The sequence below is a fragment of the Zootoca vivipara genome, chromosome 11 (genome assembly GCF_963506605.1).
Source record: "Zootoca vivipara chromosome 11, rZooViv1.1, whole genome shotgun sequence".
In the NCBI taxonomy this organism is placed as follows: domain Eukaryota; kingdom Metazoa; phylum Chordata; class Lepidosauria; order Squamata; family Lacertidae; genus Zootoca; species Zootoca vivipara.
Genome location: NC_083286.1, coordinates 21,197,409 through 21,224,065, shown reverse-complemented (window position 1 = coordinate 21,224,065; position 26,657 = coordinate 21,197,409). Strand labels below are relative to the sequence as shown.

Genomic DNA, 26,657 nt, shown 5'->3' with positions numbered 1-26,657 from the left:
CCACCTGTTATAATGGCCTGCCAGGAAGAAACCCAGGATCTGGCTGGCAGGTTGTATCCAGTTCCCCACTCCTTGTCTACATTACCTGGTAATTGTTCTGCGAGGTTTCCGGCAGACACCTTCCCCACCCTAACTGGAAATATCAGGGAGCTAATCTGAGTTTGGTTTTGGTTTTGGCATGAAAGCATATGCTCTGCCACTGACATACAGCCTGTCCCAGTTTCTAAGTATGATTAGAAGATCTGGAGTACTACATGTGTTCGTTTCTCTTTCCTTCTTATCTCGTGTCCAAATTTCCTCCTTTCACTCCATTCACCACTTCCCCTTACATTTCAGGCTCCAATACTTTTTCTTTTAGACATCTGTCCAATACTGGACTGATTTTGAAGACTGTGCTGATTTTAATTGACTGTTCCCTTAGCTTTTATTTTAGTGATATTATACCCATGATTGATTATTGTTTGGTGGTTTTTGATCTTCTTTGTTGTAAATTTCTATTAGGTTTTTTTTTGTATGGCAGCATTGCTGTATGATGTTTTCTTCAGCTGCTTTGAATATAAGTGCTTTAAATAAATTATGACACTAACCATGATTAATTTCAAATCAGAGTTTGCAAACTTTTAGCAGAAGATTGAAACTAATTATGTTGGCTTCATGCCTGTCAGACATACTGCATCCTGGTTAGCTGTAAAAAGGGAGAGGGGTGAGATGCTGGGTTCAGTAAAACAGCATTTTATAAAGATGGTTACTGAAAATGGAACTTGTAGATGACTAAATAATGGAATTCAGTGATTTGAATATTTGTTAAGATAGTTGCTAAACAGCCAACTTGGCTTGGAAAACACTAAGAGAATTAAGATTCCCTATGTTACTTGTATTAGATCTCCCTTACCACACATCCCAGGATACAACAACAACATGATTTGTGTGATTAACTGGGCTGGAAAATTATTTCTTGTTTCTTGCTACCAGCCTTAATTTTTAGGTGTCGACTGTGGATGGGTATGTATGAAAAGGCCTACCTTTTTCTGTGTGTTTAGTAGCAGATTCTTAGTCTGCTGTGACTCCCCTCCTCCCTTATTTAAGCTGGTAAGATGGTCTTTGTCAAATTGTGTTTCTCAAATTCCGTTATCTAAAAACTTTTTAAAGGGGTATGTGGGTCTCTCCCTCAACACAGAAATGCATACACACAATATATTTTCTATGTTTGATCCCCCCCCAGGATTTAGCTTGAAAAATGACTTTAATGCAGCTGATAGGTTTTTTAATAAATATTTTCTCTTGCTTTTTCTTTATTGTTTGGTTAATTAGCAAATTTTGTATGTTTGATTACTCCCCCCCACCAAGTCAATTCAGAGTTTCCCTCCCAACTCCCTTTTGCTTTTTCGTGGTTTTTTAATCATTGTGTTCAGCTTAGTTCTGCTGCTTGCTATTTTCAGTAGATTCTTTCCTAACATATGAAGGCATGTTTGCTTGACAGATGTCTTGGTGGGGGAGGGGAGCAGGAGAAAGCTGAGAAGGCTTACTCTGAACTGTAATTGATTAATTTATATAAATGTGTTTTTATCACTATGTAATGTCATATACAATATAAGTGTAACTCACATTTAATAAAAACATAAGAAGAACCATTCTGGATCAGACAAAAGGCCCGTCCTGTTCTGACAGCTGCCAACTAGATTCCTGTAGGAAGCCTGTAAGCAGGATCTGAGTGCAAAAGCACTCTTCCTACTTGTGATTCCCAGCAACTGGCAATAATCCAGGGATGCCAACAGGATTTCCTGGACCTGGTATGTTGTATATGGATTAGGGTCCCTGTCTCACAATCTAGTGGCAAGAACTGCTGCATATGTACATATACTGTATTTACTCAGCCTAGCCTATTTCACAGGGCTGTTGCAAATATAAAAAGTTTGGGAGGGGAGGGAAATGTACAAGTTGCTGGTTAAGAAAGCAAGATGCAAATACATGTCAAACAGCACATAGTTAAACTGTGCAAAACAGCACGAAATTAAACTGTGTAAAACACTCACATAGGAGGCAGTGAGTGTTTTACACAGGCAATTTGCCTGGCTTTCAATGTGAATTAAACAAATTCATGGAGGATAAGGCTGTGCTCTGGCTCCACAGTTGTTTGAATACAGTTTGCTGTATTCCCATGTCATTGCACTTGCAGGCACTTCATAGAAAAGTGGTTGGCCACTGTGAGAAGAGGATGCTGGGCTAGATGCGTCATTTTCCAGCAGGGCTTTTCTTAAATTCTTAGGTAATGCCATTCAAAGATAATGTAAAGGAAGCCAGAATAGAATCTTCCTTGCTTTAACTGCAATGTTTCATAGGCCCAATGTTTACAAGATGGGTGGGGTATAAATATTAAATTTTTATTATTATAATTACCCAAATGGGAAAAAATATTTTGCCAACTCTTATATATGATAACCGGCCAAAAATACTTTTAAGTATGTGGATATCTGAACTACCAACTCTCAGCCCGGCCTACGTCACAGGGTTGTTGTGAATATAAAAAAGGGGGGAAGGGGCAGAGACAGTGATCACAGCCTTGAGCTCCTGGGAAGAAAACCAAGATACATATACAGTCAACTTGCATCTTGTGCATATTTAACTTGTGCAATTTCAGCTTTACATGCTCCAGGGCCGGCCAACTGAAATTGCACAAGCATGTGCAAAGTAGAGAGCTTAAAAGCTCTTTCCACACTGAGTTTTCTTGGCGCAGAAAGAGCTTTTGACTTCTCAGACTTGCTTACCGAGCTCTGGGAGTCTCTTGCAAGATCTTAGCAATGGTGCTGCCTGCCGAGTGCTGAAGCATTGGAGCTGCCTACACATTTTGTGCTCTGACTACCTTCAGAATTGTCTAGTTGACTCTGTTTTAAAGCACTTGTATCCCCCTGTTAGCCTTGCTGCCCCTGTAGCAGAAGGATAACATATCAATGACTACTGGCCACAATGGCCAGCTTTATCCTTCATGAATTCATCTAATCCTTCACTAAAACCATCCAAGTTGGTAGCCATTACTACATCATGTGGAAGTGAATTCCATAATTTAACTATGTGAATAAGTACTTCCTTAGTCTCTCCTAAATCTTTCAACTTTATCATGGAGGGAGAGAGAGAAAAAGATTGAACATACTGGATTAGATTATTTTGTGTCCCAGTTTATTCTCTAATAGCCCCATGTTCAATTTAATTATTGCCATTAGCTTCAGCCATAGAACCGCACAGTCTAATACAGCACTGAACGTCTTGAAATGCACATGGCCATACAATGTTTGTAGGCGGTAGGGCTCTAACCTTTTTTATAGTGGGGCCTTTAAAAATTCCTTTAAAACTGTTCTATGGGGTTTTCTTCATAAGGGATGTATAAATGAATCTTCAGACAGTAAAAAAAAACTGTATAAAGGTGTAGTTCCAGTTCTGTCTGCAGTTCTTTGTGCATTTGAGTCACTTTTAAAAATAAAATTTCACTACCTTTAAGTTAAGAAGATATTTAAAAAAAATCTGGGTTTTATTTTTTATATATTGGTTTGCTTTTTTAATAGGAAAAAGCACTGTTACGTTGTCCAATTTTATTCATTGAGTTGCAGAATGATTAGTCTGGGGACAAACCACTTGTCTAAATTTCTTTCACGTTAAGATGGATGCTCTGGCATGTGTCATGCTATAATTAAATTGTGAAAAGCTTCCAAATAGTACAAAACGGGCTTACTATGTGTATTTGGGGCTATCCACCCAGAAGGTGTTTCTATTTGATTGTGAAGCGTAAGTAATATTTTAACTGTTCCAGTCATAGCCTCCAGTAAGTGCATAGATCATGTGACATTGCAGAGGAGACAGTTGTTTGCTCCAATTCTGTTACATTTCTGATAGTGATGTGAGCACAGCTGGTGGAGGATGGTGTTTTGTATCTCACAGCAAATCCTTTGTCTTCTAGAGCTATAATCCTCAGAGGACATGCTTCACTTTCATCCTGCAATTTTGCTAAGGCGGTGGTCTCGGCTGCTAATTATTGAGGCTAGAGGTTATGAAAAATAAAGCATAGTTCGGTGGTTCGTGAAGCTACAGCATTGACGTATTCACAGTTTTAAGCTTAAAGTGGAAGCGTACTCCATTTCTGTGTGTAATGTCGCAAACTCTTACATTGACAGAGGGCACCTCCAAGCAAGCACGATGCTGGCTCGCATGAAGCTGAGAGGCAAAATGAAGGTCAAGGAGCAGCAGAAATCAGCGTGGCAACTGCTGGCAGTAGTCAGGTAAAGCCAACATTTTATTTATAAGTAATGCTTCAACATATGGTGCTTGGGAGGTGGGATATAGTGATTCTGCTATGGCAATATAATTGCGCGTGAATGGATTCCTTCAGGTGCACTAAATCAGAGAAGGCTTTGTGCTGGAGGAGATGAATGCTCTTTAATCTGTTACAAAGGAATGTACTATATATATAGAATTTAAATGTTCTACACTGTAAGCAAGTACAAATCTTGGTCAGATTACTATTACATGTAAATTTAAGGGAAAGGAGCCTGCATGGCTATCAAATACATGTTGATGTTGCCAGGTTTTCAAGTTAAAATATGATTAATACAGGGAATTTTCTTTGATACTATTTTAAAATGGCTGCTAATTCGGCATTATTTTTATGGCTTCAAAATAGAAGCTTATGATTATAAATTTGGGGGTTTTTGTGGAAGGCAGTGTTATAAACCACTATAATAATACATTATCATCTGTTAAATTGTTCATTTATATTGGAAGCAGATACATTTTTCATTATTTCCTGCTGTTCCTTTGCTATGTATATATCAATATGATTGTTGTCTAGTTGTGTTTTCGTTGTGGAACATTTTGAACATTCATTTAGCCTGACATATAGTTTAAACCCGATCTGCTCTGATTTAAAACCAGTTTAAAAAATGTTCTTTTAAATAAGCTACAGCATACCTTGTATGGGACCTTAATGTGGATGAACTCAGGAGGTGATGAGAAAAGTTTCTTATTGGTATGAATAACCCTGGTGTTTTAGAACAATTCTGACTTTCCCTCATAAAAAATGGTGCTTATAGTATTAATCTTATTTCCCCACCCCCACTAGCTTTATGGATATGAGTCATTCAATCCATCTTGCTATGAGACATCTGGGGATTACCTCCTTTTTATGCAAGGCCAGGGGGGAAAGGCTTAATGGATTGGGCACCAGTATTTCTGGAGCTCAGGTCAGCCTACCTTGTTGCAGAGGATATTATTACTAGAAGGCAAAAAAATACCCTGGTCATGCCCAGACATTTTTTGATAGTCAAATAAATATTATACTTGGTGATTTGGCTACCATAGTATTTTTCAGAAGGCGACACTTCTTTCTGCATGACTGCACTGTTCTGCTGCATTTAGGGAGAGCAAATGAAATTCGCTGAAATGTGGATGCTCCTAAGTTAACTAAAGGATAGAAGTGAACTTCATTTTTACAAGAAAAATCCATTTGGTGATGGGTTCAGCGGAGAGAATATTAAAATAAGAATAAAAAACTGCACTGTGTGAGATGAGAATAGAGTTGAAGACAGTAGGATGGGAATGTAGCAGAACTAGTTGTGTTGATGAGTAAAAAGTAAGAGTAAAAAGTAAGGATCAGAAAGGGTTGTGGCAGAGGTAGAGATGGGGATTGGTACATTCCAAGGACTCCTGTTTGCTACTATTTTAATAGGTTTGGGGTATTTTTAACACTGGTTCTGTCTTTAGTAGGATTAGTTGAAAAATACATCTCAGCATAATTTAGATCTTTTGTCAAATTCAGGGCTTTCTAACAATTTCTGGAGGAACAAATTGATTGGTCATCTTCATAATAGCCAATGTTTAAGCTCTGTAGCTTATCCAAAGCGGGTTGATTATTATAGGGACTTTAGTATTAGGTTCCATTGACACATCATTGCAGCTGCAGTGTTTTTGTTTGTGTACTTTTCCAGCTATTTCTGTGGCAGCAGACAGCTTAGTGTAAAGACACTCATCTCCTTCTCTCTCATATTCACTGCCTTGTTTTTCTCCCATATTTACACAACCAGTTTTACTGTATCTTTTTCATAATATTTTTTTCTGTCCTTTCTTGAATTGTTACAGTTTTTGAAAATCTTGGTAAATATATTGCTTGTAGCAGGGTTGATCAACCTGTGTCCCTCTAGATACTGAAAAAGGACAGCTCCCATAATTTTTCGACCATTGGCTAACATGACTGAGACTGATGGGAGTTGTAGTTCAACAACTGCTGTTAGCCACTCCTGGCCTAGAAGACCCACCTATATTTGAAGTAATGGTGAATATTTGTATGGGCAGGCTTTTCATGTGCCCCTTGGAGCAACTGTATGTGTAGAGCACCATCCTTGGGCCACATAAGTATAAACACTTCTATTAAATAATCTTTTAAGTATATATACATTCTGTGAGGGCCTAAGCAGTGCTTACGCAGAAAACTTTAAAAAAGTTGCTTCTGAGCAAGGAGACTGCCAGGAAGGAGGATGAGAGGAGCAAATTGCCTTTGGACCAAGCACAGAATTAAAAAGTCCACTGATTAAAGTCTGTCCCACTTTCAGCTATATACTGATTGGACCAAACAGCCAAATGGCAAACTGCACCTGTCTGTTGTCCTATTACTACTTCATCTCTGTACTTTCTTTCATTCCTGGAAAATACTTACTAATGCAGGCAGCTGCCAAGCTTTTTGTCTTGCAGTCATTGAGGCAAAAAGAACACAATAAACACAGGTTTCCTAATATTGGGCTTTGTTACCTTGGCTGGAGAAATGTGTGATGCCCCCCCAATCTTTTGGGGAGTGGTGGGGGAGGTGTTAAGCCCAGATATATGAGTGTGCTGTAATAATTATGCTCACTACCCTTTTATATTACTGCTGCCATCATTGTACAGGCAACTCCCTGTTTGCACGGGGTTGTGTTCTGAAACACCATGTGCATTGGCAGGATGTGTGTATGCCCATTCCACTACTCCTTCTGGGGCCAAAAGCTGTGAGTGTGCTGAACGCGTGTAAGCAGGAAGTTGCTTGTATTCATGTTGGATGTGGAGTGGATCTTTAGGGGCTGCATGTGCTTCCTTTCCACAATTTCTGGATTTCTTTTAATTTTGAAACAGCAGTAGGAATGTAGAGGAAGGTAAACATGGCCTGACTTGCTTATGTGTTGAGAGTAAGATCTGGATCTGGGTGGAGAACCTCTGTCCTGGGGGTCTAATCAGACCTGGCAGGTCAACCCAAACCCTGCCAGGCAGTTGCAGCCAGGCCACACCCACCAGTCATATACCTAATGAAAGGTTCAAGGCAGGTAAATGACCTTCCTCTCCTGAAAGGGGTCTTCAGCTGCTGCTGCTCAGCTAATTGGCAGGGCCTGAAAAGTCCTGTGCAAAGGGCTCCAGAATGGGGTCTTGCCAAGTGATTTGCAATGAGCTCCTGAAGAGCTTGCATCTAGCTGATTGTCTGGTCTTTTGGTGCACTTTAAAAGGCATTTTGCATTTCCCTGTATTGTTTCACCTTGTTGTGACATCAGGTGATTGACAAGTGGGTAGTCCTAGGGTTGGCGGGCAAATAATGATCAGATCTGCAGGCCAAATCCCGTTCTCCACCCTTGCATAAAAAGGTTTTAGAGTGCCCTCATTCCACTTGTGTCCCAAAAAGAAGAATATTAAAGGATCCCAGTGTGATTAATAACTGCTGCATCTCATAGGTGGAAGGCAAGAAGCACCTTCATTCTGATAATAATGATAATTGTAATAATAATAATAATTTTATTATAACCTGCCCATCAGGCTGGGATATAAATAAAAACATAATAAAATTATGCTTGGAAGCCAAAAGCTTCCACCCTTGCATCCTGCCCTCCTAATAGCCAAATGTAATGTTTGGTATTCACATTGATATTTTGGGTGCATGTACATGGAAAGGTTAATGGAATTTCTTATCCAAGTGGCTTTTCCTGGGGTGAATGATTAAATGGTAAGAGGATATTATGACCTTTGCCACGTAATCTATCCTAAGAAAACTGGGTTGTAAGTTATTAATCATTTAATTGATGTGATCAGTATTGAGTCCCCCAGATTAAATTAAGTTGATTCATGTTCAAAATGAGTAGAAATAGAAAGAATATATGTACTATATACAAATGTAAGCTTTTCACATTTATGGAGAAATTGTCTCCCTACTACAGAAACTTTGAAAAGGGCACCTTCATTGAGTTTTGGAATACTGTAATTAAAACTTAGTTGATCATCTAAAAGCCAGATAGTAAATAAACTAAACATCCTTTAACTGGACAACAAATAAGCAAATGATATGATGTCACAGTCATGCTTAACTGATCACCCCGAAATGAAATTTAGGTAGTCACTTCATTGCCTAAAGGGAGAGGAGAAAGAGAGGGAGAGAGAACGCAATTGGTATGACTAAGCGCATCCCTGACATTGAGAGGGGTTGGTAGTGCAAGTGGAGGAGAAAAGAGCAGTAATGCTGAAATTGTGCTTGAAAATGCCACTTGGGAGCTGTGAGAGAGAATTGTGTTGGTTGGCCCAGGGGCTATGGTTAAGAGAATGAAATATTTCTCACAAAAAGAAGTTACTTTGTGAGTGCAGCACTTCCTATTCTCGTATCCCCCAATGTAAATGATATGGTTACATTGTTAACAATCATTAAAAAGATTCTATTTTTGTCATTGCTGGTAAAATGGCTAACTGCTTGTTGCTTTTGTGACTCATGGGTCATGATGCAGCTTTCTCTCCTCTGGCACAATTAGATTTTTACAGAGTTGACATGTCAGCTTAGTTTAACTCTAACTTCTAAATTGTGTTGCATTCTAAAATGCTGAAATTTTAAAATGATTTTGTGTTATGCTAATGCTTTCATTGCCAAATTGTTGATTAAACTCTTAGGGTTCAGCTGCTCGTATGGACCATGAGACATCAAGTGTTATGAGTTCTAGCAGCAGTTACTCTGTTCCTCGAAGACTGACAAATCACCTAGGTACAAAGGTAAACAAAGTTTGTCACAGGCTGTTAATGCCACATTTTACACTTAAAATATGTTACTTTTGAGAAAGGGTGGTAATATTGATGGTCCCATTGAAGGAAAAAGTTGTTAGATAAAATCATTATAACTTGTTGTGGTGTTTTGGAGGTTTGGTTTGAAACCAAGCTGAATTTGAGTTTGTTGGTGCTTCTGGTAACCTCTCTCTTACATCATAGATGTTGGCTCATATTATGGATGTATTGTTTTATTGGTACTGTTGCTGCAAGTTTACCTTTGACTTGAACAATAAACTTATATTGACTGACATTGATTGATTGGTTGATTGATTGATTGATTGATTGATGTTCCTTTTCAAACCTGTCTGGCAACCCCCAATTAGCTGATCTTTTCCTGTCCAACTGGGCAGTCATTTTGCAGGGAAAGTCTTTATCTCATGCTGCTTTTGAAATTTTATTGTGGCCCTTGAGATGGTTTCAGCTGCCCAGTTTATATTGATGCATTGAGTGTGTCAGATGACCTTCTCATGTACAAAATCTAACAAGCAATCTTTAGTAATTGCTTCAGCATTATAGAATGGGAGAATCAAAGCAGCTGCTACAATGCTATTCCTAGTATTCCATGATGTGGCATTAGATTGCTGCTACATTAACAATTTGAGGAGGATGTCATTAAGCTTTTCTGAAAATGCATAATTGTTTATGAGTGCCCTGTCTTGTTTACAGACAAGAGTAACACATAGTGAATCCTCCACTAATTTTGGTGATACAGTTTGTACTATTTTGTCAACATTATTTTAGCTGCCTAAGAATAGTGCAATACAGGATCTGTAACATTGACAGTTGTTAACTTAGGCCCAAAGGCTTAATTCATCATCAATTCATCAAAAATTCTCCTGGTGGCATATGCCATCGCTTATACTTTAAAAACTGGTAACATTTTTTAAAAACTGCTTGCTTTGCAGGTTGAAATGGTGTATTCATTGCTGTCCATGTTGGGTACTCATGATAAAGATGACATGTCACGAACTTTGCTAGCTATGTCTAGCTCCCAGGACAGCTGCATAGCTATGCGCCAGTCTGGATGTCTTCCGCTCCTCATTCAACTTCTGCATGGCAACGATAAAGACTCTGTGTTGTTAGGAAACTCCCGGGGTAGTAAGGAGGCCCGTGCCAGAGCCAGTGCAGCACTGCATAATATCATTCACTCGCAGCCTGACGATAAGCGAGGCAGGCGAGAAATCCGAGTCCTTCATCTTCTAGAACAAATCCGAGCTTACTGTGAAACATGTTGGGAATGGCAGGAAGCGCACGACCAAGGCATGGACCAGGACAAAAATCCAAGTAGGTCACTGTGTTTAAAGATTTTACTTTAAAACCAGTGTGTGAAGTGTTTTTTTTCATGTTATGACTTTGAATCTGAGTTCTTTGTAGAACAAGCTGTGTGAGAGATGAGACCTCTGGTTATGATGGGCAAACTTGCCCGCTATTGCCTATGTCACTTTTGCTTGGTTTTCCTATAATTCCACTCTGTTGCTACTTTAATCTTTCATTTTCTTTTCACTACCCTTAAAGTATCTTAAGCCTCAGCCATTTATCTGCAATATTTGTACCCAAATTCTTTGACAGCCCCGGCATCTGAAGGAGCTAATTAACTATATACATCCAGATGGGCTGGATGAGGACCGAGGTAGGAGAGCAGAGATGTGAGACAAGCAGGAGTAGCAACTTTCTCTTTATAAACAATTGAAAATGCTGACTAGGAAAATGACTTCTTACACCCAGAGGGAGATTTCAAGGGAAGAAACTTAGCAGCAACATAACTGGTGAAGAAGAAAGAACTGTAGTTAGTCTGAGGGGAGGAAGGCAGGAGGGGTGGGCAAGTTCCCCTATGATAACATTCCCCCATAATGCATTAGGGCTCCTAGGTCCAAGAGCAGAGACTCAGATTGGCTCCAAGTCCTTCCCTGTGACTTATATTGAAGACTCCTCTCTTTACCTTGGCTTTTGACAGTTATTTTTTGTGAGACACGTCCTCTGCTGAATTTATAGTGCTCTGTTCCAATTTTCCATCATTTTTCTATGCTTTAAAATTGTACTGATTTTCATCTGCTTTATGTTTTTATACGTTGTACTGTAGCCTGCCTTTCAGTCTCATGGTGAAGGGCAGGTAATCTTATAAACAAAACAAAAGAGAGAGAGAGAGAGAGAGGCCTGAGTTCTTGCGTGGCATTCCATGTGTTTTGGCTCTGCAGGCCAGATCCTGGTCAGGTTTACCCTCATGAGCCAAATATAGTAGGTAGATGAGGCCACCCATCTGTCAATCACCTTGTTATTGAGACTACACAGTTATACAGAATGTAGAAACTGTTTATTTCATAATTGTGTAGGGTTCTCCCCCATAATTAGGTTGCCTTTCAGGTGTCTAATAAACAGCTTAGAAACTAAACCTCTCTAAGCTTTGCTTTGTTAAATAACTAATTGATGAAGTAAATAGTATTATTTTCCTTGTTCTGACAAGTGCCGGCTCCAGTTGACCATCAGATCTGTCCTGCAGTATGCGTTCTCATGAAGCTTTCATTTGATGAAGAGCACCGTCATGCGATGAATGAACTTGGTAAGGGTGGAGCAAAAAGTATCAAGAGTATATGCTCAAGATCACATTACATGGATTAGTTAGAGCTTTAACAACCTGATGGTATCCACAATCAGGAAGATAAAGTGTTAAGATTTTCCTCACTCTTTCAGTACATGAATGCTTATTGTTTTAAAATTGTTATCTTGGCTCTGGAGAATGCTGTAGCTCCTTCTATTCAGATAATTTATTGAGCTAGGTATCTTTCCCCCAACCCATTTGTTCCATAGCTACATAGTTGCATATATGAAGGAAGAAACAACAGTGGTGCTTACAAGAGTGGTTGTTAGCAGCATACGTGTTGCTTTTCTTCAGGTTTTGTTCACTTGTGACATTTGCATATAAGACATGGGGGGATTCATCTCTGAAAAATGCAATATGCACAGATAGCAGGTTTTGTCTGATTTGGAGCAAATTGGTTTGCTTTCTTTGGATTCTTAATACTTCCATGAAATGCTCCCAGTTCTTTAAAAACAATTTTTAGTTGCTATAGTATGGATCCCTTGTAAGCATCCCCTTGCTTTGTCTTTGGCCTTGGAAAATAGACGCCAATAATTATTTAGAACTACGGATGTGAAGACCTGGAAAAAAACTGGAAAAATTCAGGGGGAAACCGGTTTTTCCTGAAGCCTTTTTTTGTTTTTTCCCGAAAAATGGGAAAAATTGAAATAAATAAATAAATATGAATAATTGTTACTTCTGGGTTTTTAAAAATTGTTTTGTGGAGGTTTTTTTTTCTTCCACATAAACTAGCAAACAGTTCAGGAGATTGTTGCTCCATTTGTTACAAATACAAATAAATATTATTTTAAAAGTAAATTCTGTTTGTAATAATATATATATTTTTAATATGCTAGTTGTGATAATTTTATGCCCATTAAAATTGTCCCTAGTTATATTTTTTGTTTCTAAAGTAACAGAATGACTTTCAATCTGGAAAAGAAAAAAGAAGTACTAATGTATCATTTTTTTCCATTTCCCCCCCGGGGGAAACGGAAGAAAGCCAGGTTTTCTTCCAAGCTTCAAAATTTACGAAAATTTTACATCTGTATTTAGAACTAGCTGGCCCGGCCACGCGTTGCTGTGGCTCAGTCTGTTAAATGGACCCTCAGAGTCCCTCTTCAGACTCCCATCATCTTCAGAGGCCCCCTTTATTTTGTTTGAGATATTTTGCCCCGTCCTCCCCCCATCCCCGTGAGTGTCCCCATCCTGTCCTGATACATGAGCTAGTGTGTCCCCTCCTCTCCCCATTCCCCGGCACATCCCTGTGAGCGGCCCCACCCCCTCCCTGCACTCCCCCTCCTCCCCTCAGCTCATACCTGTGACTCCCCCCCCCCCGCAGTCCCCCGGATCATCCCTGTGAGTCTGTCGGTGTCAGCATATACCGGCCTGTATGTCAGGTATTCGGCGTTGGGTGGGAGGGAACGACAGGGCGTGGTCTGCTTTTTGGCACGGTGTCGGTGTGGCGTGGTCTGACGGTTGGACGTGGGGGGCTACGGGCAGGATCCCGGCGTCAGCCTTTATGGAGGAATGGCCTTTGTGGTGGTTATAGCATGTCGGTTGGTGACGTCACGATCTCGGCTTGGCCTTGGAGAGACAGCTTCTGGCTTCTATTTCCCAGCATGCACTTTTGTCTGAGTTGTGAGTTCTGGAACACAGGGTTTGGGGTTTTTTACGTGGCCCAGGTGTGACATCTGTCTATGCAAACTGCATTAGCTTCCCCATGTATTCACATGTGACATTGTGTCCAAATTTGAACGCAATCAGTCAAGCGGTTATGGCGAAAAGTGGAGACAAACAAACATGCCCCTTTTACATTTATATATATATAGATAAAATATTAGGAATGTTTAGAATAAAATTACTGTACTTAGAATAAATTATTTAGAATAAATTGTTTAGAAAAATAATTCTTTCTAACAAAAATTTCAACTATGTTTATAGGGGGATTGCAGGCCATTGCAGAATTGCTTCAAGTAGACTGTGAAATGTATGGGCTTACTAATGACCACTACAGTGTCACATTAAGACGATATGCTGGAATGGCTCTGACAAACCTAACTTTTGGAGATGTAGCAAATAAAGTAAGTTAATTTTTCTTTTGCTATTTAATAATTTTAATATTAAGACTTTCAGCATTTCAGCTGTTCTGTATATAAAGGGCTGTTGTCGTTAACTTCAGGTGGCCGTGATGCAGCTGAGCATGGAACAGAAAAATGTAGTTCTGCTTTTTTCTTGATATTCCTCAGCAGACGTTGACACAGCCACAATAACACAATTATGCTTTGTATTATTATCCCATTCCCTATGACTATTGTTAATTAATACTTTAATACTTTAATATTAAGGGTATTTAATATAGGTCATGAATTACCGGTAGTTGACTATATTTTTACATCTGCACTTTATTGTAATTCTTGAACCTGCCACTATTTGGAATTTTAATCCATCTTATGATCTGATAAGCCAATTAAGTCTTTACTTGGAGAAGGTAGACTTGGCCATAGTCATTCATGCCCTAGTCCACTCTAGGTTACACTACAGTAATTTGCTTTATGTGAGACTGCCATTGAAGATTGTTCAGAAACTTCAACTTATCCAGAATGGGGTTACCAGTGTTTTGGTAGAGTCAGAGATGATCAAAGCATATTGCTCTGATTTTGTACCAATTACAGTGGCTCACTATTTGTTTCCAGGCTAAATTCAAAGTGCTGCCCTTGATGTTTTAAAGCCCTAAACTGGCTGGACCCTCCACTTCTCATATGAAAGAGAATTCCATTCCGCTTCAAAAGGCCTACTCTATTTGTCTGCCCTAGCCACCTCAACTGTAGTGAGGAGAGAGTTTTCTCAGTTGTGATGCCCAGATAATGGAACAGCTTACCTAAAGAAGTGTACATTGAAGACCATTTTATTCCAGCATGTGCTCAGCTAACTCTGCTTCTTTTATGAATGTTTTAAATCACTGTTATTTATTAGTTTGTTCTTTCACTACGAGTTTGTAAATTTACTGTTTTAGCTTTGTGAGTTTTAGCTTTATGAGTAGCTGTGAGTGCACTTAGTGTAGAAAAGTTGGATAATAATGTTCATGTTGTTTTATGTCCTTTAATTCTGCTTGTAAAGAAAGTAACTTGTGACCTGTCGACATACTGCTTAGTAATTTGTTTCGTTGTCTCCCTCTCTCTTTAATCAGGCTACATTGTGTTCTATGAAAGGTTGCATGAGAGCCCTTGTTGCCCAGTTAAAATCTGAAAGTGAAGATTTGCAGCAGGTAAATCTTACTTGTAGAACTTTTATCCTACTGTGCATTGCGTAGTTTTTCATTTTTTCATTAAAGAAACTTGATTGGGGCATCTTGATAGAACTGTACAACTTCTAACATTAAGTGAGATTAGGCAAAACCCAAGTATTTTATGTGTTCCTTAATGTAATACAAGTTGATCCACATAGTCTGAAAGTTCTTAATTTGCATGAATTTTATTTGTATGCAGCTTTCCCACCAACAATCAATGCTCAAAGTGGCTTAACAACAATGAAACAGGGATGCATTTCAAACAAATGCTACAAAAACAATTATATAATAACATAGCAAAACAATATCAGGTATAATAACAAGATTACTTGAAAGAAAAAAATAACATCTAATAGCAAAAGTAACAAAGGAGCTTCACAGTTTCACCTTAGTTCTAGAAACAATCTTCCCATGATGTGCTCACAGGTACATAGAACTTGGAAAGAGTCATTCCAGAATACATTCCAGAATACAGATACATAGAACTTGGAAAGAGTCATTCCAGAATATTCATCAGAATATTTGGAATCATATGTAGAATAGAATTTGAAATGACACTTTCGGCCACTGAATTGAATTAAATTTTAAAATAAAACCCAATACATTAAATAGCCTATTATCATGCAAATCATGCATCCTAAACTGTTTCCTGGCAGTCAGCAAGTATTAAAAGGTAGAAAACAATAATGTTAATAAAGCAGATTGAGCTTTTTTATTTTTCCATTTTTTGCAGGTCATTGCAAGCGTATTGAGAAATTTGTCTTGGCGAGCAGATGTGAACAGTAAGAAGACACTTCGTGAAGTTGGAAGTGTGAAAGCATTGATGGAGTGTGCTTTGGAAGTTAAAAAGGTTACCGCAAAACCACATTTTTCAGTATTTTAAGTATATGAAATTATTATTTTTTGTTTCCTTATTTATAGAAGAAAAGTGTAATTACTCCTTCCAATAGCAAACTAAAATACCCACTAAAATTGAATGGTTTTGTTAGTAACATTGGATACAATCCTCTGTTTAGGCAGAAGTAATTCCCACTGAGTTCAGTGAGGCTAACTCACTAATAATTAACATTGGAGTGTCATTCTTTTATATGCAGCAGGCAATGAAGTTGTTACCACTAGCAAGATAAACACTAACTGGTCTCACTAACGGAAGTGCAACAGGGCTCCCCCCCATGTGCCCCCTCACATTGTGCTCATGTTTGTATTAGTGTTGGAATCCTCTCTTGATTTTTTTTTTTACCAGCCCCTCTCCAGATTTATAATTTTTAAGATAGTTAACATTATACCACTGGAATCATAGTGTCAAAACATTGGTTTGTTTGGTTTAAGGTTGCGTTTCAGCCCTCTTAATTCAGTGTGCTTGCTCTCTCTGCAGGAATCTACCCTAAAAAGTGTATTGAGTGCTTTATGGAATCTGTCAGCCCACTGCACTGAGAATAAAGCTGATATATGTGCTGTGGATGGTGCTCTTGCCTTTTTAGTTGGCACACTGACGTACCGGAGTCAAACAAATACTTTAGCTATCATTGAAAGTGGAGGGGGAATACTGCGTAATGTCTCCAGCTTGATTGCTACGAATGAGGACCACAGGTAAGTGTGCCATCTAGTTACCTAAGCAGTAAGCTGTGCATTTTATGCAAATTGCTGATGCAGCAGATGACATTTACTGGAAGGAGGCAGAGATTATGAGCAAAGTTATACTTAGTGGTGTTGTCTGCTGATACATAAATTATTGCTGCAGTGTTGTTGTTAGAAGCCCACTGCTCAGATGGCTTCAAGCTAAAGAATGTTCTCTGGAACATAAATAAGCATTTTATTTGGTAAGAGATTCCTGCGCCACTTGTGATAAAAAAATGGTCTCAGCTTTACAAATATAAGATAATATAAAGGCAGTACATGATAAGCACTGTTTTCAATAATGTGATTTGTACAGCACAAATCAACTTTATTTTAGTTTCTTAATGTTGGATAACCCTATTTAAAAGTAGGGATGTTCTTAGCTGAAACTTGGCTGGAATCCAAAGGGACGCATTCTGCAGTCACATATGAATGCACACATTTTTCACTATAGCTGAAACACTCTCAGAAAAGCTATCCTCGTAGGTAATAGAGACCCTTCAGCGTGACATTCCATGAAAGTGTCAGGGTCTGTTCCCAGAAGGCAATCTCTGTGGAAAAGCTTTACAGTATATTGTATTGAGTCTCCCCCAGTTTGGAGTTTTGCTGAATTCTTGGGTGGCATTGTCCCCTGTTCAAACAGGGCACGTGGTTTTGGAGAGTGGTTTGGGGGCAGAAACATTTGGGGGCTCTGGGATATTTTGGAGGGGGGGAAAGGAGTACATACTATGGGAAACGGGCAGCTTCTAGAAGCTTCCTTTAATATATTTTTTTTAAAAAAAATTATCAGCAGTGCCACTGGCTTCAGCACCAGCAAGAGAGGAACTTCCTGCCGCCACCCTGGCAACTTTAAAGCTGTTTCTAAAAACTAAAATAAAAAATGGGGTTGGGCAGGGTGGGTGGGAAACAGGAAGCCACCTCTGTCACTGATAGAATCTTCCTTCCCCTCTGAAACATTGCCCAAAGCAGAATAAAAGTTTCTACCCCAGCTTGCCATTTGAGCCCAGGTGACAAATTGGGAGCAACAGTGTCAGTATTATCCTACAAACAGTTTCTGTACACAGTCATTATTAGATCCTAGTCTTTAAGTGAATTTATGCTAATACCTATTTATAGGATTTTGGACAACATTATTAGCAGTAAATAAACATAGACACTTTTTTGTCTTTCATCTTCTTCTTTTTTCTTTTAATTCCAGGCAAATTCTAAGAGAGAACAGCTGTTTGCAAACCTTGCTGCATCACTTGAAGTCCCATAGTTTGACAATAGTTAGTAATGCGTGTGGAACCTTGTGGAACCTCTCTGCACGGAATTCAAAGGACCAGGAAGCATTGTGGGACATGGGAGCCGTTAGCATGCTCAAAAATCTCATACATTCAAAGCACAAGATGATAGCCATGGGCAGTGCTGCAGCTCTAAGGAACCTAATGGCAAACAGGCCTGCGAAATATAAAGATGCTAACATCATGTCTCCGGGTTCAAGCTTACCATCTCTTCATGTTAGAAAGCAAAAAGCACTGGAAGCAGAGTTAGATGCTCAACATTTATCTGAGACCTTTGACAATATTGATAACTTAAGTCCCAAAACATCTCATCGTAATAAGCAAAGGCACAAACAGAATCTGTACAGTGAATATGTTCTAGATGCTAATCGACATGAAGATGGAGTTTGCAGGTCCGAGAATTTTAATAGTGGCAATGTAACCGTACTTCCACCATATTTAAACACTACTGTACTGCCTGGCTCTTCTTCCTCAAGCAGAGGAAATACAGAGAGTTCTCGGTCTGACAAGGACAGGAGCTTGGATAGAGAGCGCGCAATGGGATTAAGCAGCTATCATTCAGCTACAGAAAATTCTGGGAGCTCCTCTAAACGAATGGGAATGCAGATCTCTACTGCTGCAGCCCAAATTTCCAAAGTGATGGAAGAAGTAAATATGCATATTCCACAAGAAGAGAGAAGCAATGGATCTGTAACTGAAATGCACTGTTTGCCAGAAGATAGGAATGCATTAAGAAGAACAGCCGCTGCCCATTCTCACACAAATGCCTACAACTTTCCTAAATCTGAGAACAGGACATGTCCTGTGCCTTATGCAAAAGTGGAGTATAAGAGAGCTTCTAATGATAGCTTAAATAGTGTCAGTAGCAGTGATGGGTATGGTAAAAGAGGACAGATGAAACCTATTGAATCTTACTCTGAAGATGAAGAGAGTAAATTTTGCAGTTATGGACAGTACCCTGCTGATTTAGCCCATAAAATACACAGTGCTAACCATATGGATGACAATGATGGAGAGCTAGATACTCCAATAAACTATAGCCTAAAATATTCTGATGAGCAATTGAATTCTGGAAGGCAAAGCCCATCACAAAATGAAAGATGGGCAAGACCTAAGCACATAATTGAAGAGGAAATAAAGCAGAATGAACAAAGACAGTCCAGAAGCCAAAGTGGAGCATACCCTGTATACACTGAGAGTAGTGATAATAAACACATGAATTATCAGTCAGCTTTTGGACAGACAGAGTGTGTATCTCCTTTCAGATCAAGGGAATCCAATAGTTCAGAACAGAACAGAGTTACCTGCAGTCACGGAATAAATCCAAAAGCAAACCAGTCCATATGTCCAGTTGATGATTATGAGGATGATAAGCCAACTAACTATAGTGAACGCTACTCTGAGGAGGAACAGCATGAGGAAGAAGATCATCCAACTAATTATAGCATAAAATACAATGAAGAAGAGCACCATGTAGATCAGCCTATTGATTACAGTCTCAAGTATTCAACAGATGTCCCTCCTTCTGCACAGAAGCCATCTTTTTCTTTTTCAAAGAGCCCATCAGTACAGAGTACTAAAACGGATCATATTTCATCAAGTAGTGGGAATACATCAACCTCGGCCGGCTCAAAGAGACACAACCAGCTTCATCCAAATTCTGCTCAAAGTAGAGCTGGTCACACTCAGAAGTCTGCGTCCTGCAAAGCACCCTCCATCAACCAGGAAACAATACAGACCTATTGTGTAGAAGATACACCAATATGTTTTTCGAGATGTAGCTCTCTGTCATCTTTGTCATCAGCTGAAGATGAAACAGGACGTGAACAATCCACACGGGCAGGAGATACGGATAACTCTCTGAAGATAGCGGGGATGAAAGAAAATAGCAGGAGTCTGTCTGCAGCAGGTACGGTAAATGAAACCTCTTCAGCCTCGCAACACATTAGAACAAAATCAAATAGACTTCAGGCTTCTAGTCTATCTCCTTCTGATTCAGCAAGACACAAAGCTGTAGAATTTTCCTCGGGTGCCAAATCTCCTTCAAAAAGTGGTGCGCAGACTCCTAAGAGCCCACCAGAACATTATGTGCAGGAGACTCCACTTATGTTTAGTAGGTGTACCTCTGTCAGTTCCCTGGATAGTTTTGAGAGCCGTTCGATTGCTAGCTCTGTTCAAAGCGAGCCTTGTAGTGGGATGGTAAGTGGTATTATAAGCCCAAGTGACCTTCCAGACAGTCCTGGGCAAACAATGCCACCAAGCAGAAGTAAAACCCCACCCCCTCCACAAGCAACCCAAGTAAAGAGAGAAACAGTCAAAACAAAAATACCCACCACTGAAAAGAGAGAGTCTGGGTTAAGGCAAACAGCTGTAAATACAGCTGTTCAAAGAGTACAGGTATTGCAAGATGCAGACACTTTGTTACATTTTGCTACAGAAAGTACACCAGATGGATTTTCTTGCTCATCAAGCCTAAGTGCTTTGAGTCTTGATGAACCATTTATACAGAAAGATGTAGAGTTGAGAATAATGCCTCCTGTACATGAAAACGACCATGGGAATGAATCGGAACTTGAACAGCCAAATGACACAAAGGATAATCAAGAGAAGAAGACAGAGAAGCCCACGGAGACGGAAAAGGATATCCTGGATGATTCAGATGAAGATGATATCGAAATATTGGAGGAATGTATTATTTCTGCTATGCCAACAAAATCTTCACGTAAAACCAAAAAGCCTTCACAGACAACTGCTTCAAAAATACCTCCACCTGTAGCCAGGAAGCCAAGCCAGTTGCCTGTGTATAAAATTCTCCCTTCTCAAAGCAGATTGCATTCTCAAAAGCATGTTAGTTTTACACCTGGAGATGATATGCCACGCGTGTATTGTGTTGAGGGAACGCCAATAAATTTCTCAACGGCTACATCACTGAGTGATCTCACAATAGAATCACCACCCAATGAATTGGCTAATGCAGAGACAACTGGTACATCGATGGAACCTGCAGAATTTGAAGAGAGAGATACCATTCCCACAGAAGGCAGAAATACTGATGATGCTCAGAGAGGGGAAAAGTCAACTGGGACTACTATTGCATTGGATGATGACAAAGCAGAAGAAGGTGATGATATTCTTGCAGAATGCATTAATTCTGCTATGCCAAAAGGGAAAAGTCACAAACCTTTCAGAGTGAAAAAGATAATGGATCAAATCCAGCAAGCATCTACATCCTCACCAGTAGGTGCCAAAAATCAGCTAGAAGTTGAGAAAAAGAAACCAACTTCACCAGTGAAACCCATACCCCAAAGTAATGAGTATAGAGCACGCCTACGAAAAACCACAGAGCCAAAAAGTAATTTTAGTAGTGAAAGAACCTATGCAGACAACAAAGAGACAAAGAAACAAAACCTTAAAAATAGCTCAAGGGACTTCAATGAAAAACTTCCAAATAATGAAGAGCGTGCAAGAGGAAGCTTTGCATTTGATTCCCCCCATCATTACACTCCAATTGAAGGAACTCCTTTTTGTTTTTCACGAAATGACTCTTTGAGTTCTCTAGACTTTGACGACGATGTGGATCTTTCAAGGGAAAAGGCAGAACTGAGAAAGGGGAAAGAAAGGGAAATTAAACCTAGTACCAATGCAGAACATCAGTCTGCATCAAGCAGTAGAATGCAAGCTTGCCAAAAACATACTCCAACAGGAAGAAAGCAACCCAAAACTCTGGTGCAGAAGCAAACTCCATTCTCTCAGTCATCCAAAGATATTTCAGAAAGGGCTGCAGCTTCCGATGAGAAAACACAAAATTTTGCAATAGAAAATACTCCTGTTTGTTTCTCTCGCAATTCATCTCTGAGTTCTCTCAGTGATATTGATCAAGAAAACAACAATAACAAAGAAAGTGAACCCAGAGAACAAATGGAACCATCTGATGCACAGATAGAACCAAGTAGACCACAAGTTTCTGGCTACGCTCCTAAATCATTTCATGTTGAAGATACTCCTGTGTGTTTTTCAAGAAACAGTTCCCTCAGTTCCCTTAGTATTGACTCAGAAGATGATCTCCTACAGGAGTGCATCAGTTCTGCCATGCCTAAAAAGAAAAAACCTTCTAGAACAAAATCAGACAGTGAAAAAAATAGTTCTAGAAATATGGGAGGCATTTTGGCAGAAGGCCTGACACTAGATTTGAAGGATATACAAAGGCCCGATTCAGAACATGGTTTCTCACCAGATTCAGAAAATTTTGACTGGAAAGCTATTCAAGAAGGTGCAAATTCTATTGTTAGCAGCTTACATCAAGCTGCAGCAGCCTCACTGTCTAGACAAGCCTCATCAGACTCTGATTCAATCCTTTCATTAAAATCTGGAATTTCCTTAGGATCACCCTTTCATCTTACACCTGACCAAGAAGAAAAAGCTTTTACTAGTAATAAGGGTCCAAGAATTATTAAACCAGGGGAGAAGAGTACATTGGAAACGAAGAAAGTAGAATCTGAAAATAAAGGTATCAAAGGAGGAAAGAAAGTGTATAAAAGTATGATCACAGGTAAAGCTCGTTCTAATTCAGAACTTACAAGTCATTTGAAACAGCCTTTGCAAACCAATATGCCCTCAATCTCCCGAGGTAGGACAATGATTCATATTCCTGGAGTTCGAAATAGCTCCTCAAGTACAAGTCCAGTTTCTAAAAAAGGGCCTCAGCTAAAGAGTGCAACCTCCAAAAGTCCTAATGATAACCAGACTTCTACTAGTTCTCCCAGAGTAGCCAAACCATCTGTGAAACCTGAGCCAAGTCCTATATCCAGACAGCCATCTCAACAGGGTGGATCAAGTAAAGGACCTTCTAGATCAGGATCTAGAGATTCCACACCTTCTAGGCCACAACAGCAACCCTTAACCAGACCTCTGCAGTCTCCTGGCCGAAATTCAATTTCACCCGGCAGAAATGGCATAAGTCCCCCTAATAAACTCTCCCAGCTGCCACGAACATCTTCTCCGAGTACGACTTCCACTAAGTCTTCTGGTTCAGGAAGAATGGCATACACCTCGCCAGGCAGACAGATGAGCCAGCAAACTGTGGGAAAACAAACTGTGTTGCCCAAAAGTACCAGTGGTATTCCCAGAAGTGAATCTGCCTCAAAAGGATTAAACCAAATTTCTGGTATCAGCGGATCAAACAAGAAGTCTGATGTATCTAGAATGTCATCGGCCAAATCCAGTGGGAGTGAATCTGATAGATCCGAGAGACCTGTTTTGGTCCGCCAGTCAACTTTTATTAAAGAAACTCCAAGTCCCACTTTAAGAAGGAAATTGGAAGAGTCTGCCTCATTTGAATCTTTGTCACCTTCCAGACCAGACTCTCCTACACAGTCCCAAACACAGACTCCAGTTTTAAGCCCATCCCTTCCTGATATGTCTTTATCTACTCATTCAGCCATCCAAGCTGGTGGTTGGCGAAAGTTACCTCCTAGCCTGAGCCCTTCTTTGGAATACAGTGATGGGAGACCAACAAAACGGCATGACATAACTCGGTCTCACTCAGAGAGTCCTTCCAGACTGCCAATTAACCGATCGGGGACTTGGAAGCGCGAACATAGTAAACATTCCTCATCACTTCCTCGTGTGAGCACCTGGCGTAGGACTGGAAGTTCTTCCTCAATTCTTTCAGCTTCTTCAGAATCCAGTGAGAAGGCAAAGAGTGAGGATGAAAAGCAACATATAAGTTCTTTTTCTGGACTCAAGGAGTCTAAAGAGAATCAAGCGCCAACAAAAGGTACTTGGCGGAAGATTAAAGAGAACGAAATTCCTCAGATAATGACAAGTCCTCCTGAGAATTCCTCATCTGGTGCTACCAATGGTTCCGATTCAAAAACTCTCATTTACCAGATGGCACCTGCCGTCTCAAAGACAGAAGATGTTTGGGTGAGGATTGAGGACTGCCCTATTAATAATCCTAGATCTGGAAAATCTCCCACAGGGAACACACCCCCTGTTATTGACAGTGTTTCGGAGAAAGGGAATGTGAATAGCAAAGATCTTAACGGAAAACAAAATGCAGGGAATGGGAATGTCCCTGTTCGTACTATGGGTTTAGAAAACCGCCTGAATTCATATATTCAAGTAGATAGTCCAGACAAGAAAGGAACTGAAACGAAACCTTTGCTAGGCAACCCTGCCCCTGCCCCAGAGACTAGTGAAAACACTGTTAATGAACGTACGCCATTCAGTTCCAGCAGCTCAAGCAAACACAGTTCGCCCAGTGGTGCTGTTGCAGCAAGAGTGACTCCTTTCAACTACAATCCAAGCCCCAGAAAAAGCAGCATAGATAATAGTTCCAGTTCCAGTTCCACTCGGCCATCTCAGATACCAACACCAGTGAATAACAGCACAAAAAAACGAGATTCAAAGACTGAAGGTACAGATTCAAGTGGTGCCCAAAGTCCTAAGCGTCATTCTGGATCCTACCTGGTAACTTCTGTTTAACAAAGAATTTTCATGTGTTAATGCTATATGTGGAACTTTTTAATAAAACTATACAAAGTTGGGGTTTTTCTTTTGTAAATAGCTTTGATTCTTGTAGAGGGTCCTTGTTCTGGAAGCCATATTTGATATTCTTTGTCTTCACTAATAATATTTGAGGGAGTCCCAATTTATTATTTAGCAATAAAATTGCTAAAGCGATTATATTTGTACAGTACGTTTTACATATATTTAATTAACATCCCATACCTTTAATTGTCTAGGTGGGGTGGGGTGGGGGTATTCAGGAAAGATGAACAGAGATTAAAAGAGAGAAATCTATTGCTATATCACTCATTTCTAGATTTGCAAAATGACTAAACTACATCAGGGAGAAATTGGTATTTATGCAAAAAAAAAAAGTATTTGTGAAGCCACTTAACCTTATAATTAATCATGTGGCTGTGAAATTCACAGTAATATGGTTTCTGCTGAACAAGCCTGTTTTTCCTGCATGGATAGAACTAATGGTTCATTTTCTGAAATGATGATAAGCATTTCTGTGGTCACATAATGTGCATAGATAGTTATGGTGTAATGATTTACCTTTTGGTTTTGTGCTCCGAGAAAAGAAGAAAAAAAAGGAAAATCTGTGTATGTGTAACACTTGAACAAAATTATTTTACCAGAACTAGATTTTAACTGACAGTAGGTAGGACTTTTGCTATGCTGTAACTTGTTGTATATTCTGGTATTTGAGGTGAGATGGCTGCTCTTTTATTAATGAGACATGGGTGAAGTCTCAACAGAACTAAATGAACATTTCAGAATAAATTATTGCTATATGTACATTTTGTTGTGTGTTACTTTTGCAGTACATAAGAAATCGATGTTTTAGTATTTTTGAGGAATATTCGTATTATGTATTAATGCACTTACTCAGAAGGCTTGTTGGGGATAATCTATATTACATTGAAGTCAGTAGAAATATTCACATCAATTTTAATGGATCTGGATTGCACCCACTGTTACAGACACTGGTACTCTTCCAGTTTATAGTTGCTGTTAATAGACTCATGTAAATCTAGGGCATTCAGATCAAGCATTGGGGTTTTCAGTTGAGATTTTAATTGGTTCCAGGTACAGAAAGAGGCTTAAAGTAGTACTTCCACATATATACACATACACACACAGCTTAGAGTGCTATTTGGTGTACAAATAAAGAGGTTTTCAGCTTCGAAAAAAATGGGATTGGAAGCTTATTTCAAGGGTGTGGCATTTTTTTTAAAAAAAGAAAAAAGCAATTGGGTAATACTTTGAGACTAATATACTAAATGCAAGTGTCTTATTAGAAAATGAGATTTGTACATTAAACCACTCTTAACTTTGGTTTAACTCTAACTTAACTTTGTATTCACATATGCTTTGTCTTAAGAGACCTTCATTAGACTGTTTACAACAGAAGTACTCTGCTAAACTTAAGTGCCTCTATTCAAAAATAGCAAAATGCGTGTGCACGTGATTACAGTAGTAAGCAAGTCAGTTTTGTGTCTCAGGCTGGTTTTCATTATTAAAATCGTATATGTTTGATAGAAGGGTTCATAATCTGCTGACAAATGTCCTCAGATATGCCATCTTAACCGTTGACATGGGGGGGGGTGTTCTTATTGTATGACACACTAGAGGAAGTGATCTTGTATTAGTTATAGTTTCCCGAAACCTGTTAATCTCTATATTAAGCTAAAATGATATTAACAAATAATATGCATTTTCAATCAATTAAGCGGTCCAGTTGACACATCACGCTTGAATCATGATTTACATTAAGGGGGCACAATGCAACAAGCCTAGGGCTCACCCACTCTCCCCTATCCTCTGGCATGGGTGCGAGGAGGAAATATGAAGCTTACACTTTTGCTTTTGAGCAAAAGCACAGCTTAAGTGCTATATCCAAATCCTAAACTGGTAAATATTAACTGTGGTTAGTGAAAACAGGCCAGCTTTGTAAACTGTGTTTTGAAGTTAGCTTGTTTCCTCTACCCATCATTAAGACTATTTACACATTGTCTGGCTTTGGCTGTCATGACAAGCTGCAGTTAGTCTAAAACAGAAATGACAATTTCTGCATTCCTCATAGCAGAATGCAAGGCCAAGGCTTTCTGTATTTCATCCTTGTAACTGTGAACCATGGTTTAATATTAGATGCAAACACCTAATTTGACCCCCCCCCCTTTAAAAATGGCACATAGATGAGCTGATTAATCCAAAAAGGCTTTTAAAAAGCCGGTTTACAAGACAGTAAAAATAAGTAAGCTTACATGTGGGATATCTCTTAATAAAAATTGTT

General features: G+C 39.3%; 1 protein-coding gene across 4 annotated transcripts in view; it reads left to right on the top strand.

Moving 5' to 3' along the window:
- The window catches only part of APC (APC regulator of WNT signaling pathway), a 114,440-nt gene extending 89,650 nt beyond the window's left edge, over positions 1-24,790 (top strand). For 3 of the 4 annotated variants that reach the window (XM_060280155.1, XM_060280154.1, XM_035099971.2), the window contains 9 exons: positions 4,164-4,268; positions 8,932-9,030; positions 9,990-10,368; positions 11,546-11,641; positions 13,604-13,743; positions 14,850-14,927; positions 15,682-15,798; positions 16,324-16,538; positions 17,764-24,790. In XM_060280155.1, the coding sequence (XP_060136138.1) occupies positions 4,164-4,268; positions 8,932-9,030; positions 9,990-10,368; positions 11,546-11,641; positions 13,604-13,743; positions 14,850-14,927; positions 15,682-15,798; positions 16,324-16,538; positions 17,764-24,334 (7,800 nt within the window). In that variant the 3' untranslated portion in view covers positions 24,335-24,790. Of the gene's footprint in view, positions 1-104; positions 4,269-8,931; positions 9,031-9,989; positions 10,369-11,545; positions 11,642-13,603; positions 13,744-14,849; positions 14,928-15,681; positions 15,799-16,323; positions 16,539-17,763 lie in introns of all 4 variants that reach the window. The other variant, XM_060280156.1, reaches the window with a different exon arrangement.
- Positions 24,791-26,657: the final 1,867 nt, after the last annotated feature.